This window comes from Pocillopora damicornis, chromosome 10, assembly GCF_964200805.1.
Source record: "Pocillopora damicornis chromosome 10, jaPocDami1.2, whole genome shotgun sequence".
Classification (NCBI taxonomy): domain Eukaryota; kingdom Metazoa; phylum Cnidaria; class Anthozoa; order Scleractinia; family Pocilloporidae; genus Pocillopora; species Pocillopora damicornis.
The window spans coordinates 9,630,336-9,644,890 of record NC_142679.1 but is presented as its reverse complement, the minus strand read 5'-3'; the positions used below and the strand labels follow the sequence as shown (position 1 = coordinate 9,644,890).

The 14,555-nt window shown below is 35.9% G+C and overlaps 1 protein-coding gene across 12 annotated transcripts in view; it reads left to right on the top strand.

Moving 5' to 3' along the window:
* Positions 1–14,555, top strand: part of LOC113673640 (DNA-dependent protein kinase catalytic subunit) — a 159,094-nt gene that overhangs the window by 11,074 nt on the left and 133,465 nt on the right. For all 12 annotated transcript variants that reach the window (XR_016180295.1, XR_016180294.1, XR_016180297.1 and 9 more), the window contains exons 4-13: positions 3–77; positions 2,543–2,607; positions 2,965–3,008; positions 3,885–3,997; positions 4,897–4,996; positions 5,850–5,905; positions 7,708–7,738; positions 8,584–8,648; positions 11,277–11,369; positions 11,777–11,833. Coding sequence is in view for 6 of the 12 variants with exons in the window: in XM_089184351.1 (XP_089040477.1) it covers positions 3–77; positions 2,543–2,607; positions 2,965–3,008; positions 3,885–3,997; positions 4,897–4,996; positions 5,850–5,905; positions 7,708–7,738; positions 8,584–8,648; positions 11,277–11,369; positions 11,777–11,833 (699 nt within the window). In the remaining 6 variants the exon portion in view is untranslated. The remainder of the gene's footprint in view (positions 1–2; positions 78–2,542; positions 2,608–2,964; positions 3,009–3,884; positions 3,998–4,896; positions 4,997–5,849; positions 5,906–7,707; positions 7,739–8,583; positions 8,649–11,276; positions 11,370–11,776; positions 11,834–14,555) is intronic.

Below are 14,555 nucleotides of genomic sequence, written 5' to 3'. Positions count from 1 at the left end.
AGGATGTTTGTCTCAAAATTTTCTCTCTGGATCACAGTAATAAGGCTAAAGCAGAGACACTTCCTCTTATGGCTGAGGTATAACCCAGTAATAATAACTAAAATGAATTCATAATAATAACAGTAAGAGATGGTTAAGAAAATTAAATGGATGTTCGTTAGTAAAAGAGAAGTATACTTTAGAAAGTGTTTAAATTGTATCACCAAAATTATAAAGAACCTTCAATACTTTACTGCTTAAGGATTGGGAGGGTAGCATAATGGCTAAAAATCCTCTTCAAATATGCTGGAAATTTGACCTTGAATGCTGCCATTTTTGAGTTACCTGTATTTTTTGAGGCAAAAAAATTAGTTATGGAGAATGTAGGGCCTCTCACCACTCAGATTGGCAGGGTGTGTTACCCTCACCAATCAAATTTTTATGGTATTTTGGCAGCAACAATCAGTGTCATTGTGGCTACCGTTGCCTAGAAGGCAAAGGTACATATGTCATTGAAATGAGGAATTACGGTCAACTCGCCGACGGACCAACTCGCCGACGCCAACTCGCTGACGTATAAAATCGAGTAGAGACGTTGGCGAGTTGGTCGTTAATCCAATACAACTAATTAGAAGTTAAACATACAGAAAATTAAACGATATTTAGTAAAAAAACACTGGCGAACATTGGTGAACATCAAACAGAAGCTGAAACATTGGTGAACATCACCAATGACTAGAACAGCTTAAGACGCGAACGAGTTATTGTGCGACTACAACACCATAAAGACTCATCATGTCAATCGCTCAGATTTTTTAACGAAAACTTGGCTTTCTAGACAAGATCTTTAGTAAAAAGCATTTCTTTTTATTTGCAACAAAGTTTATAAGTATCTCAAGGCGAATAAAGCGAAGTAAACCTCACCAATGACTTTAACAGCTTCAGACGCAAACGAGTTATTGTGTGACAACAACACTGTAAAGACTCATCATGACAATCGGTCAGATTTTTTAAGAAACTTGGCTTTCTAGACAAGATCTTTAGTAAAAAGCATTTCTTTTTATTTGCAACAAAGTTTATAAGGATCTCAAGGCGAATAAAGTAAAGTAAACATCACCAATTACTATATCCGCTTCAGACGCGAACGAGTTATTGTGTGACAACAACATCGTAAAGACTCATCATGTCAATCGCTCAGATTTTTTAAGAAAACATGTTCACCAATGTTCACCGATGTTTAAGCTTCTGTTTGATGTTCACCAATGTTCACCAGTGTTTTTTTACTAAATATCGTTTACTTTTCTGTATGTTTAACTTCTAATAAGTTGTATTGGATTGACGACCAACTCGCCGATGTCTCTACTCAATTTTATACGTCGGCGAGTTGGCGTCGGCGAGTTGGTCCGTCGGTGAGTTGACTGGTTACCGAAATGAGTGAGTGAGTGATGGTAATAACAGGTTTGTGATCTGACCCAGTTTCAACCAGATGTTTCCTGGTGCTAATTATTGTTTGTTTCTTAGTACCTTATAAGTTCGACAGTCTCTCTTGATACATATTTGAGCTCTCTCCTTTAGTGATTTCAGGCTTATTGCTACAACTGAATTATTTTTTCAGTTCTTGCCATGGCGCTACAGAAGACAGTGGAAGATGTTAAACATCTCACAATCATTTCAGGATTGTAAGATGTTTAACATCTCAGTAGATTTGATCTGCATATCATGGAAGTTTTGAGGATTTTTTTTTTGAAAAAAAGCATTTTATTGTGTGAATCGGAGATTTATGCCCAGAAGAGCCACTAAAGTTGTGAAGCGAGCAAGTTGTGACGTATGATACCTTGATAGGGTGATGGAATAGATATCAACAATACAGCAGAGAGCTGGCATATCTCAAAACACTGAATGACAGAATATCCTAAAACATGGAATGTTTTGTTGTATGAAACATAAGTATCACAAAATAGAATTGCAATAAAATGATAAAATTATTTATAAAATAATTCAAATAGTATGCACGCTCTGATTGGCCTTAAAACCATTTTACATGAGTGTATGTAAACATGGTTTTTGTTCCTCTTTCATTAGTTATTTTTTAAAAGAAATGTAAAATGGTTTCCTTGTTTACATAGCCTGATGTAAACACTTGGGAGGTTGGGAGAACACTTGATAAGCTGGAAACCACTCCACTTTGCGTCATGGTTTCCTATGCTTATCTCGTCTTCTCCCAACCTCCCTTGTGTTTACATCAGGCTATGTAAACATGGATACCATTTTACATTTCTTCATTATAACTAACAGACAAAATAATAAGTGTAGGTAATCATTGTTGGAGACCAGAGGATTGGGGAACAATAAGGTTTTTTAGCTAGCCCCTTTGAATTATTATTATATTATAATTATTACTTTTAATTTGATTACTAATGTTACCACTTAATTATTGGTTTTTATGCAGGATTTCTTGAATTTTGCTTTTTTTGAAGTGGTGGGGTTTTGAAATTTTGGCAATTTTGTAAATATTTGAAAACTATGTAATTTTGTATTGATGAATGTGAATTTTATTCAACAGATATTAGATGTTAAACTAGAATTCTCTGTTGTGGAAAAGCTGGATGTTCCAAAGATTTTTGATAAGTATCCTTTGAGCAATTTTTAAATCAATTTTGATCCAACTCTCAAACAGAAATTCTGAAGTTACGGTGATGGACCTGTTGGTTTTTGTAAGTCTCATCGTTTTTTAAAAATCACGTCTTGTTGAAGATATGGCAATTCCAAATGGAGCTATGTATCTACATGTAGGAGTGGTTAAAGATAGTCAATTGCATTTTAGTGTAGTAAATTTTAATTCCCACCTAACTGACCACCATTGTACAAAGTATGATTGCAAATATTGAATTTAAATTGCTGTATAGTTGTCCTAACATGTAAAATTAATCAAATCATAGTTAACCAAGGGGAAAAAGAGTATAGGATGGCCTTAACGTAGACAAGATATTTTGGAGCTTGTATTCAACCAACCAAACACTCATCTACTGGTAAACTACTCCAAGGACATTATTGCCACCAGCTTTCAAACTTAAGATCTTGTGCCAAAGTGATAAAAAGCAAACTTATTTAATAGCATTTCTGTTTTTAAATGTTTTTGTGAAGGGTAACCCATCCAGAAAAAGGTAGAAGGGATTTCATGAAGGGTCCTTGCTTTCTCTACTACTACAAGTGGGAGTAGAGAGGAAAAATATATTAGTTGTAATTGCAACAGAGGAGACAGTTGCCCTACCCATCAATGGGATCTGCAACATCCTAAACATCTTGGTGAAACAAGGAGACAACTAGATTCTGAGAACACCTTTGTAGTGTAGAAAGGAATGAAGGATGCATCTGAGCCTGTTGCGAGACAATTTAATCTCCCTAATCATTCTCAGCATCATTTGGCAGTCTGCAGCCTTTCCTAATGTCTGGGCACTTTGGAAAGCTGCAAATCTGTAGAACAAAAATTTATCTTTCAGATTGGCACTCTTAATCCCCATGGTATCAATGAATACTTTCATTCAACTATTTTATTCTTGTTTTTTTTGTTACCATGTTCTCACCAATACTACTGTTACTCCATTTTCTACATGTAAACACAGTCATAGGAACCACAATTCCTCCATTCATTGTGATGAAGGGCTAATGCTCAAAACATCAGCTTTAAAACTCTTTACAGTAGCCAATTTCCATCATCAACTCAGGTGATAAAACCAAGTAATCTTCTTATACTCCCCCACATGGCACCAAAGTTTCTTTAGAAGCTTACCCCCTTTATTAATTTTGCAAGTAGCTGTACATTTGACAACTGGTCATGTTTGTCATGATTGCTTCAGTGCAAGTTGTGAAGTTATCTTAGATACTTTTCTCAATTGTTTTTGCAGTAAAATACTGGCTGTTTTCCCTATTGGGGACCATTGCAAAAGTATTTCCTGAGTGCATGATCAGCCATTCAGATGATCTTGTTAAGCATTATGTCAGTGTCCTAAATTTAGAGGTACCTTCAAGGTTCCTTTATGTTATTTTATCTTTTTCTTTTTGATTTGTGTTTGCTCAAAATTGTTATGCATTAAATATATTATGTATATGTGTGTATATATACATATATAATAATGTGCATACATAATACACATACATATGTATATATGCATTGGAAACAAATTCTATATCTATTGAAAAAATGAGGATGACACATTTACCATAGAAGAGTTAGGAGTCCTCCTTGTTTCACTCCAATTCCTTAACAACAATTTATAATTATTCTCTTTTTGGGTATAGAACAAATTTGTTGTTTTCGGTATCTTGTGTACATTGTACACTTTTTCAGAACTTTTACTTATCTTCTTGTGAGGAATTTTGGAGATAATACATTTTCTTGTTGGATTGAATGCGATAGTTTTGGGCCTTTCAAAGCCAACTGCTTCTTTTCCACTGAGGTTGCTATGTTGATTAGAGATATGCAGAGTACAAATCAAAATTGTACTTTACACTTTTTAGGCAAAGTAGATTAATTACTTGGTAGGCTGTTTTAAGGGTTTATTGCTTATAGCTAACTCTAATAGGCTCAGCTCACCTGTGAAATGTTTTTCTATCAATTGACAGTTGTTTCCAAATACAGCTGACTTTGACACATCAGCATGTATCTTATGCTTAGTTACTTGATGTTCTATTTCCTTCCTATTAAATAATCACTGAAAGTTAATTTTTTCCTCTTTTAACTTTTCCCCAAATTTGACTGTGACTTTGTACAATAATGGGACCCAAGGCATTTAAACCAAGCTGTTGGTGTAATTTAGCACTGTTTTGAAAGAGATTAAAGGTGATGAAGAAAGGTAAAGAGGTATACAAGGGTATACAAGAAACTCAGTTTTTCTGTTTAATCAATTATGATTGCAGATGACAAGAAAAACCAAAAAGCCAGATATGCTCATCATTGCAGGATGCCTTAGGGGTTTGACATCCTATCTTACAAACTTCACACAATCTATTTCTGAAGGTAAATCCGGAAACACTTCGTTGTCTTGCATAACTCCTTCCTTGCTCTATTACCTGGAAGTAGTAGTGTGCTTATAACTTCAAGAGTTACAATGGGTGGAGCTGTATTTTTGGAAAGTTTGAGAAGACAGAAGCATCAAATGCTACTCAATAATGTTTATCCTTTTTTTCATTCAGTCAATAGAATTCTTGTGCATACAGCCAGGCATCTTTTCTACTATTACCCAAGGACTTTTCTCCTTTTTCTCTTTCTCCATTCAAAATATAGTTTGAAATGCAGACAGATAGCAAAGGATCACCATGTGCAACCAAATTCAGGCAATCTGTATGCAATTAAAATTCAAGGACCATGACGTTTTGCTACAAAAAACACTCCAGGAGTCTTTTATGATGACATATTAAAATTAGCTATTCATGCTTTGGCAGGCTAAAGAATTCAGTTCAAAAATACATTTTTGTTAGTAACTCGTGCATTTTAATATTTTACAAAAATTTTTCTTGAAGCTGTAGTTGAAATGGTATTGACTAGTTTGACACGAAAAAGAAAAAAAAACCAAAAAATTGGCCCCTGATAGTCAACTGTAACCTTAATCATCATTTTATACTGGAAAATGAGTGCTCAAATGAACACATCTTATTTCCTTGAATAAGTGCTCACACCTTGGATGCATTCTCATGGAAATAGGTTAGGTCAAGCTAAGTCCCTCCAATCCACATAAGATAATCCCATCTTTCTCAGAAACAGTCCAATTTTTGCTATCTAAACTATCTCATTAACCACTCTATGGACCTCATATCAAAATGACATGATTTTAAGGACTGAATTTAATGATTAATTTCTGCTTTGTTCCAAGGTTCCAAGTATGCCAAAGATATTTACACCTATGCAAGAATGGCAATCAATCCACAAGTATGTCCTCTGAATCTTATATTTAAATAGTGGCTAACATTGTGGTTACTGTTTATTAGGGAACCTTGTTCTGTTAGAAGTCCCATTTGTGAGGAAGTGGCAACAGTTAGGATTACAGTTGTAGTTGTTCGAGGCTTCAGAGACCAAGACTGAGTGAGAAAGTTGGCCAGAGTGCACACCTCACTTTTCTTAAGATTAATTTATGTGATATTGAGAATATTGTTTTTTAGGTTAGGGCTACCCTTTTAAAAGTGTGATCTAAGTCTTAGTGTATCAGGAAACTTTTGGTGTGTTTCATGGGGCCAACATCAGGGTATGAGTTTGAGATGGACCTTAAAAGATAAAGACAGGATGCTGACTCAAAAATTGTCCATATACCCTGAAACACTAAATCAAGACAACAGAACAGGACTGTTTTTTATCTGTTTGTTGAATGCTTTCAAATGAGTTCTGTATCAGCATGCGAAATATTGACTAGAATTTAGTGTTCAGGTACGTCCTCAGAATTGTAGGCACTCCATGGACTTTGTTCCATTTATCTTAAATGCTTTTCTTTGCTTTGAGAATACATGTACCTTTTAAATGTTGGGTACAGCTATTTAATGGCAGTGCAGAAGTTATCAGGAGAGTTGGCACTGCCTCTAAGAATATCCTGATGAAATTTTCTCTTGCATTTGATAAGGTGTATCACTCTTTTAGGCTGCTTATAAGGAGACCAGGCAGGTTCACAGGTAGTCCTGCAAGATTTCCTAAGTAAACCATCACGTTCATCTATTATTTGACCTCTTAAGTCAATCACAGGCACCCCTTACCTTCTGTTCAAAGAGCAGCACATATTTATGGATACACTGCTATAAAATGTTCTTTCAAAAACTCATTAATAATTCATAAGCCCATTAACCTATCAAATGGTAGATAATACATCACATGCAGTGACTTTATATTGATAAACCTCATCCTTATTAGTATGCGGTGTTTTATCAGATTTAAAGACACTGCACGTGACTTATGAATATTAATTAATTATCAACACAGAAACTGACACAACAAATGGTGGGAACATGTTTAATGTTCTTTCAACAAATTTCACACAGTAAATTTACTTTTGCACCAAATTAATAGTACAGTTGTGAAATACACATCTGGAAAAATTCTCTATTCCATTTGTACAGTAATCTGTTAAAGGCATATTAGACAATACATCATCACAATGTTTTTCTCGTATGCTAATTTCTAACGTTCACAAAAGCATAATTGTTATGAACTCTCTTGACACACGCTTTTCCAAGAATGTTTTTGAAGCCGTTCAAAAAACTCGCAGCACGTGTTTTATTGGGTCAAAAACCACAAAAAACATAAAACAGCCACATAAAACACTCCCGCTCGTTTTTTAAACATTACTTAAAACACCCCAAGAAGAATTCACATCGGATGATGCAAAGACTTGCTCAAAGTTCATGGCATCAAGATTTTTTCAAAATATCTCTGAATTGTAGTTTTGATATTTAGTTAGCATATACAATGTGTACTTTTCTGGTTTTCTTCAGGGATTTTAGTTTCATGTCAGCAATTTTAGTTAGATTTGATAGCCAGTAGAAGTAACTTATTTTATTTCATTTACTTGTGTTGTTTTCCTGAAATGTGATTTGTCCCATTGTTATCAACTTACTAGGAGTAATGCTTGCCTTTAGGGTCTTTACATAGGGTATGACAAACTGTGAAATGTCCAATCCTATTATATTATGTTGATGTTACTTCTAGTGCTAAGTAAGAAAATGCTTAAAATCTTTCTATGATTTTAGGTCAGTCTTAGTCGCTATGAAGTACCAAAAGGTAGGTTTAAGTGAACTTTTTAGTTTGTGTTCAAAAGATCTGACCATCAGTTTCTTGTGTTACCGCCAGTTGAGTGACAGACAATCAAGCTCCATTTACACAAACCTTCAGAGAAAGCCAAAAAAAGTCTAGAGTTACTAGAGGATCAATTTTTTGGGAAACAGCATCAAGCCAACTATATTTCATAATTATTTACCTTGAATAAATGGAGGAAACCTTATCCTTATGTCATCGGCATCCACTTGCATAGGAAAAAAAATTAATCTTATGTGGCTGTTAATTGAAATAAGTTTGTAGCTATACATCTTTTAATTAATAACAACATGAGTTATGATTTTAAACTGGTGCTATATGGGTGGGAGAGTACAACAAGGCAATTAATTATTATCAACTGAGTTCATAACATAAATTGGCCACAGTGAAGAGTTTCAAAGCTGACATTTTGAGTGTTTGCCCCAGGACAGAGCAAATAAAAAAGCTCTGACGAAGGGCTAATGCTTGAAATGTCAGCCTTGAAACTCATTACAATGGCTAATCTATGTTATCAACTCAGTTTATAATACTAATTAAAATTACCCTGTTTGACTTAAGTGACATATTTGTTGCCAATCAACTTTGACCTTTAGCAAAAAAATATATAGCAAATTAACTTTGACTTTTAGTGAAACAACTTATAGCAAAAAAACTTTGTAATGAGACTCTAAAATCCGTGATTATTCAGGATGTTGTCTATAGACTAGTTTTCACTGTCAACTGGGCCTAACATGCTTGTCAAGCATCTACGTCAGCTCAGGTAATATATTGGTAGATGTACCATTGCTGCACCATTTCTGTTGTATTTGCAGCTGGGCTTCACCTGTTTGCTAAACATTCAGCTCAATTCAAGGAGTATATTTCCAAAGACTATGAGGTTGGTTTTTTCCTTTAATTTTGCACTTATAATGACTTAAAAATGACCAAAAATTTGATGATACAATGTATGGGGAGAAGTCAGTTTTTCTTGGTTAGTTAAATAGAGAATAATACATGGGCACATGTGGATATGGAATTTCTCTTTGAATGTTTAACTTGATAGCTCACAAGTGAGCACAGTGAATGAGTAAGATGTTGAGTTGAACACAATAAGAGAAATATCATATCCACAAGCAACCATGTATTATTTTGAATAAAGGGGTAAGTTTCTAAAGAAACTGTGGTGCTGCGTCGGTGGGAGAGTATAGCAGGTAATTTAGTGTTAACAACTGGGTTGATAATGTAAATTAGCCACCGTAAAGGGTAAAAAAGCTGACATTTCGAGCATTAGCCCTTCGTCAGAGCAATTGGTGAAGGGCTAACACTTGAAACGTCAGCTTTTTTACCCTTTACGGTGGCTAATTTACGTTTTCAATCCAGTTGTTAACACTAAATCACCATGTATTATTTTGTTACTGACAAGAAAAGTCAACTTTATTAATGAATGAAAATAAAAGCATCGACAATCCCCGAATATAAAAAGTGTGTTAGTGCTAAAACTCATGATGAATAAAATGCATTGACACACTTCCAAGACAAACAATGGGTGTAATTTTCAACACACAAAATTCTCCGTTATTGACTTGGTCCTTACCAATAGAAGAAATCTTTCAGGTACAAGGCCAACATTGGCTTTAGGCAAATCTTCTAGTACTTGATTTTCATTTTCAGCAATGAGAAATGCCATCGCCAAAGCTACTGAATATGTAACTTTCGGTTTTTCTTTCTGCATCTTGGTTTTATTCCCCCTCTAGGAAAGTTTAAACATCGCTGTCTGTAAGGGATATGAATTTTTCAGTGTTTTAGGAGCCAGAATCCGAAAATATTGTGACAAACGACCTTGGATTGAGAATGGTGAAGGCTTTGCCATTCATTCATCAACCTGATTGAGTGGCGGGAAAGGCGAGTGACATGTCAGCAGCTGATTGGCAATATCAAACACACATGAAAAAGTACAATATTTTTTCATGTGTGTTGTTACAGCTTTTCTCAGGGCTGGAAATCCTTGTTTAGCACCATAGTTTTTATGATAAATCTCTTTCTTGAGCCAAATGAAATGAATGATGAACCAGAGTAGTTGTGGCCACAAATGTTTAGATTGTCACAAGATTTCCTGGTATAAATATTTGACCCATGAGAGTGAAATAGAGGGTGTATGTACGATGTATTATATACTATGCATAACACTGTATGGATTTACTAAAACATACCCAAGAGGATAACAAACTTAACTTTAATTTTTGTGTTGGCTGAAACCTCTACCTAGCCATTTGCTTTTGATACTCACCTGCTTTTTACCTACAGAAAATCAGCTCACTGCATGTAATTCTTACTGCCGATTATGCAAGGTAGTCTGTAACAATATCGGCTAAAAAGGTGTCTACAGAGTAGTAACTTTCAACTAAAGATGCCACCTTTTGACACAAAGCTGCCAAGAAGTTATTCTCCAGTCCCTAAGCCCTATCTATTTGCTAGCCTAAACATCAATCCACCCCTGAATTTATCATGGCCCTCTTTTTTTGAAGGCAGTGATTCTGCCCTCAAGCAAACCTAACAGGCTTCTTTCTGTAACTCCAGATTACTGGGTAAGAAAGCCATCTAGGAAAATGAATTGTGCTAGTGGCTTACACTCCACTTTTGTATCTGTGATACAAAATTTTGGATTACTGTTTTACACTCATCACATCCATTTGGATCACTTGTGATCTTTGCAATCTGTTTGACTCTCACCAGTGTAATTTATATACAAATCACACCAATTTATGCTCTAAATTGCATCTTTTTCCAGCCAATAAGGCAGCTTTACCAAAACATGACAACTAAAAATACTTGTTATGAGCAACTGAATTTTGTGATTTCAAAATAGATGTCATAAAGTAGTAATTGAAATGACTGAGTGCAATTTTGGTTTGAAATTGCACACATAAGAGTTTGGACCTAACAGCATTCCAATCAGTTCAATTACCATTATAAATCCATTTGCTCTATGGATATAACCTGTGAACCATGCGGTACCATCTAATGTACACAATAAATGTATTTGACAATCAAGCCTCAACTTGCAATGAGAAACTTTGTTCCAGTCACCAATTATGTTACAGATCGGTTATTGTAAAAACCTTTCAAGAGGTGTCTCACTTGCTCTTATTTCTAAGAGTGCTCCCCATCAGCCGGAAGTGATTGGCTGTATTGCCAAACCCAAAGTGAAGGTTTTTTGTAAAGTTCACTTTATTAGGTTGGCAATGTAGAAATTTTTGCACTCTGTTTCTTGGAATTAAACTCAATTGGCATGTGTCGACTGTCAATTAACTTCAGCCAGTGTTGACAGAAATTTTCTTTCCTGCAGAAAGTGGTAATTATTTTAAAAGTTAATGCTTGCCTTGTTTGTAATATAGTGGGATGCTAGTTTCCGTTCGAATTAAGATGGTCAAAAGAGATATCTCATATCTTTCGCTAAATACACCTTAAATAAAGGTGACATACAATTGAAATGTATTTTGCTAAGATGCTGATCTACTCTAATCAGGTGATTTATGAAGAATTTTACCGTTGGTGCAAGCATCACAACAAGGAAATAAGTTATGCTGCATATGCTGCAATGGAAGCATTTTTCCAACAGGTGTGATATTAGGTCACTGAGTATTACAAAAAAAAATGGTTTGAAGCTGAGGGATGATTACATCCCTAGTGGATATCATTATCAGGACTACCCTCACTTAGACCGTCAGACTACACAATCAATTAAGTAGTGGTAGCTACAGTTGTACCATTTTGCCCACTATTATGTAGAGTTGACATTTTGTTATTGTTGTGAGGAGTGGGCCCATGGGCAACCAGTATCCTCCTTTCACCACCTTAGTCATGTTTAAAATTCTTGTCCAGATGTACTTTATTTCTATGTATACTAAATGCTTCCATAAGAGGACATATGCATACCTACATGCATCACTTCTGTTTGACTATTATTGCTGGTAAATCCTATTTGTAGTTGATGTAATTTTGATTACTGTTTGATCTCCTCATTAGATTTCCCTCTACTTTGTTGGAAGGCATGGAGACAAATCTGACCTAGCCATGTTCATGGTGAGAGTTTTTCATGTTCATTGCACATTGTTTTTCACACATCAAGTTCCAGTTTTGCCTCCTGAGAGCTTGGCGATAAATGAAAATTACTGGTATTGTAAATTTGTTTTGGTCAAAGGGGATGTAAAATAATTATTGGTGTCTTTTCGATATGGATGATGGGCCAACTAATTTTTTGTTAGGCAAAATTCTTTTTGTCACCAAACAGCATAAATCCTTCATTAAAAAAAAAAAAATCTTCACACCAGTAAAAGTTTGGTTATGCTTTTTTTTTATGAATGTACTCAGTCATTTTCTCCTAGTACCCTTTGTGACCTGTGGGTTTCATTGGCTTATGTCATATTTTCTAAGCAGTGGAAAACTGTGATTACATACCCTTCAATCCAAAGGGAATTAGTCAATACAGGGCAGGAAACTTAGGCGGGTGTCTACAAAACGAAGACCGAAGACCGAAGACCGAAAAACGAAGACCCTAATTTTTTTTGCCTGAATAAGCACGGACAGTTAAAAAATCAAGCCAAAGCGTTCCTCAGTGCAAACAGATGTGAAAATAATGGGAATCTTCGTTTTGTAGAAAAGACCCCTGAATCTACAAAACGAAGACTCTTACTAAAACGCTTTGTTAGACCCCAATTGACACGAAATCAAGGGGGTCTTTGTTTTGTAGAAAAGACCCCCTGAATCTGCAAAACGAAGACCCTCGCTAAAACGCTTTGTCAGATGCCAATTGACGCGAAATCAAGGGGGTCTTTGTTTTGTAGAAAAAAACCCGTGAATCTATAAAACGAAGACCCTCGCTAAAAATGCTTTGTGTGATGCCCATTGACGTGAAATAATTGAGGTCTTTGTTCGTATAAGGGACCGCTGTGTGAATCTAAAAAAAAAATAGACCCTGTTAAAGCGGGTTGCGAGTGAGCAAAAAATTAAAAGAGCTTAGAAAATTAAAAGAGCGGGCACGTTATTTGGTCTTATTTGGAAACGAATATACGATTTTTTTTTCGCTTTTAATATAGAAATGATTTTCTTCATTTGCAAACCTTTTTTTAAGTTGGAACTCTTGTAAATTTCTCACGTTCAGTCTGGAACCCGAAGAAGTAATTTACATTTTACCGGAAATACCAACTTTGACAGCAACTGACACAAGCCAAACACTCTGGAGAAAAAACACAAATCAAACAATTTTTAATATTTCTAAACAGGCAAATACCTTTTCTGTACACTGTACACTGTCCGATTTTCTTATAAAAATCGACGAGTATGACAGTGTTGGATTTCAAGAATTGGTTTCTCATGCAGCCACAGAGATAATAAGTGGCCTAGCGTATCTGCACCAAACAGGGATTGCCCACAGAGATCTTAAAACGGCGAACATTTTAGTTAGCAACCAACACTACAGCTTTATGTCAGTAGAGTCGCAAGATTTACATGAAATTTATCATGAAAGGCCGATTGTCTGTAAGCTGACTGATTTTGGTGAAAGTTGGTCACTATTTATTCAGACGCAGTTACTCATTAGCTCCAAGGCCACCACTGTTGATCAAGGGACAGTGGTCTACACGTCACCAGAGCTTCTGGTTGAAGAAAAGTGCTTAACTAAGGCTTCTATCGCAGATCTAATAATTACAGACGTTTGGGCGCTGAGGATGGTCATCTTTACGCTGCTTAACCCAAGCCTTAAAAGTCCTTACATCTTAGAAATGCAGGCAGAAGGTGTAAGGACTCAGGAGCAGCTGAAGAAGTTCATAACCAAACTTTTACGGAAAGAGGAACTACCACAACACAACAAAAAGTACATTGATTGTGCTACTGTTTGGTTTGCATTAGAGGAAGTTTTCCGAGGTTGCCTTAATTTTAACAGAGAGAAACGCTTGTCCCTGCAAGAGGCAGCCCAAATTTTAGCCAGGCGTCACAACAGATTTTCAATGGACTTTCAGGTCATTAACCTTAGGGTTAGCCAAGCAACTGCTCTTGAGCATTTTGATCAAAAGGTTGCTGTAGATTTCCAAGAGCAGGTGAAGTCCTTACAACCGAACGTTATGCCAATAAACGATGGAACCAACGCCTGCATATTCCTGTCGATTGGCGTTGTTGAAAGCATTATCCAGGAACTTGAAAGGGAGGTCTTCGAAAAATTACCAACAGCGGTGGAATCCATCTTTATTTATCTTTAGTTCTTTATCTTCTCAATCACCTTACTGACATTCAGAGAAAAGCAAGTCTGCAAACCGAGGGAGTAGTTCAATTTGAAGTTGCAAGTACAGGGGCCAAGAATGGAACAGTGCAGGTCTCTGTTTATAGGGATCATGCAACTTGTGTTTGTGGACGGTATAAGTATGATAAAGTCTGCAAGCACTCCCTAGCAGTAGCCTCTTTCAAAGCAATTATGACAGACCATCTTAATTTCATCAGAAAGAAATCAAGTAAAGTTAGTAAAAGAACAGCTCTTGCTGAGCACGATGTGCAGAAAGCAACGGCAGGAAAAAAAAGGAGGAAAGAACAAATATGGCTATCGACCTGCAAGGGGCAAGGCACAGCCAAGCTCGAGCAGATCTACGGAAACAGCTACCACTTCGGGGCTGTTATACTCAGAGATACACCATAATGAAAACAAATTTGAGTTGATGTTTCTCGTAGAAGGTGCGAAGAGGTGCAAATCGTGCCATCTGGACTTTTGTCATAGGAAGAAGGTCATTCCGTTCGATGTTATTTTTTCCTACAGAGA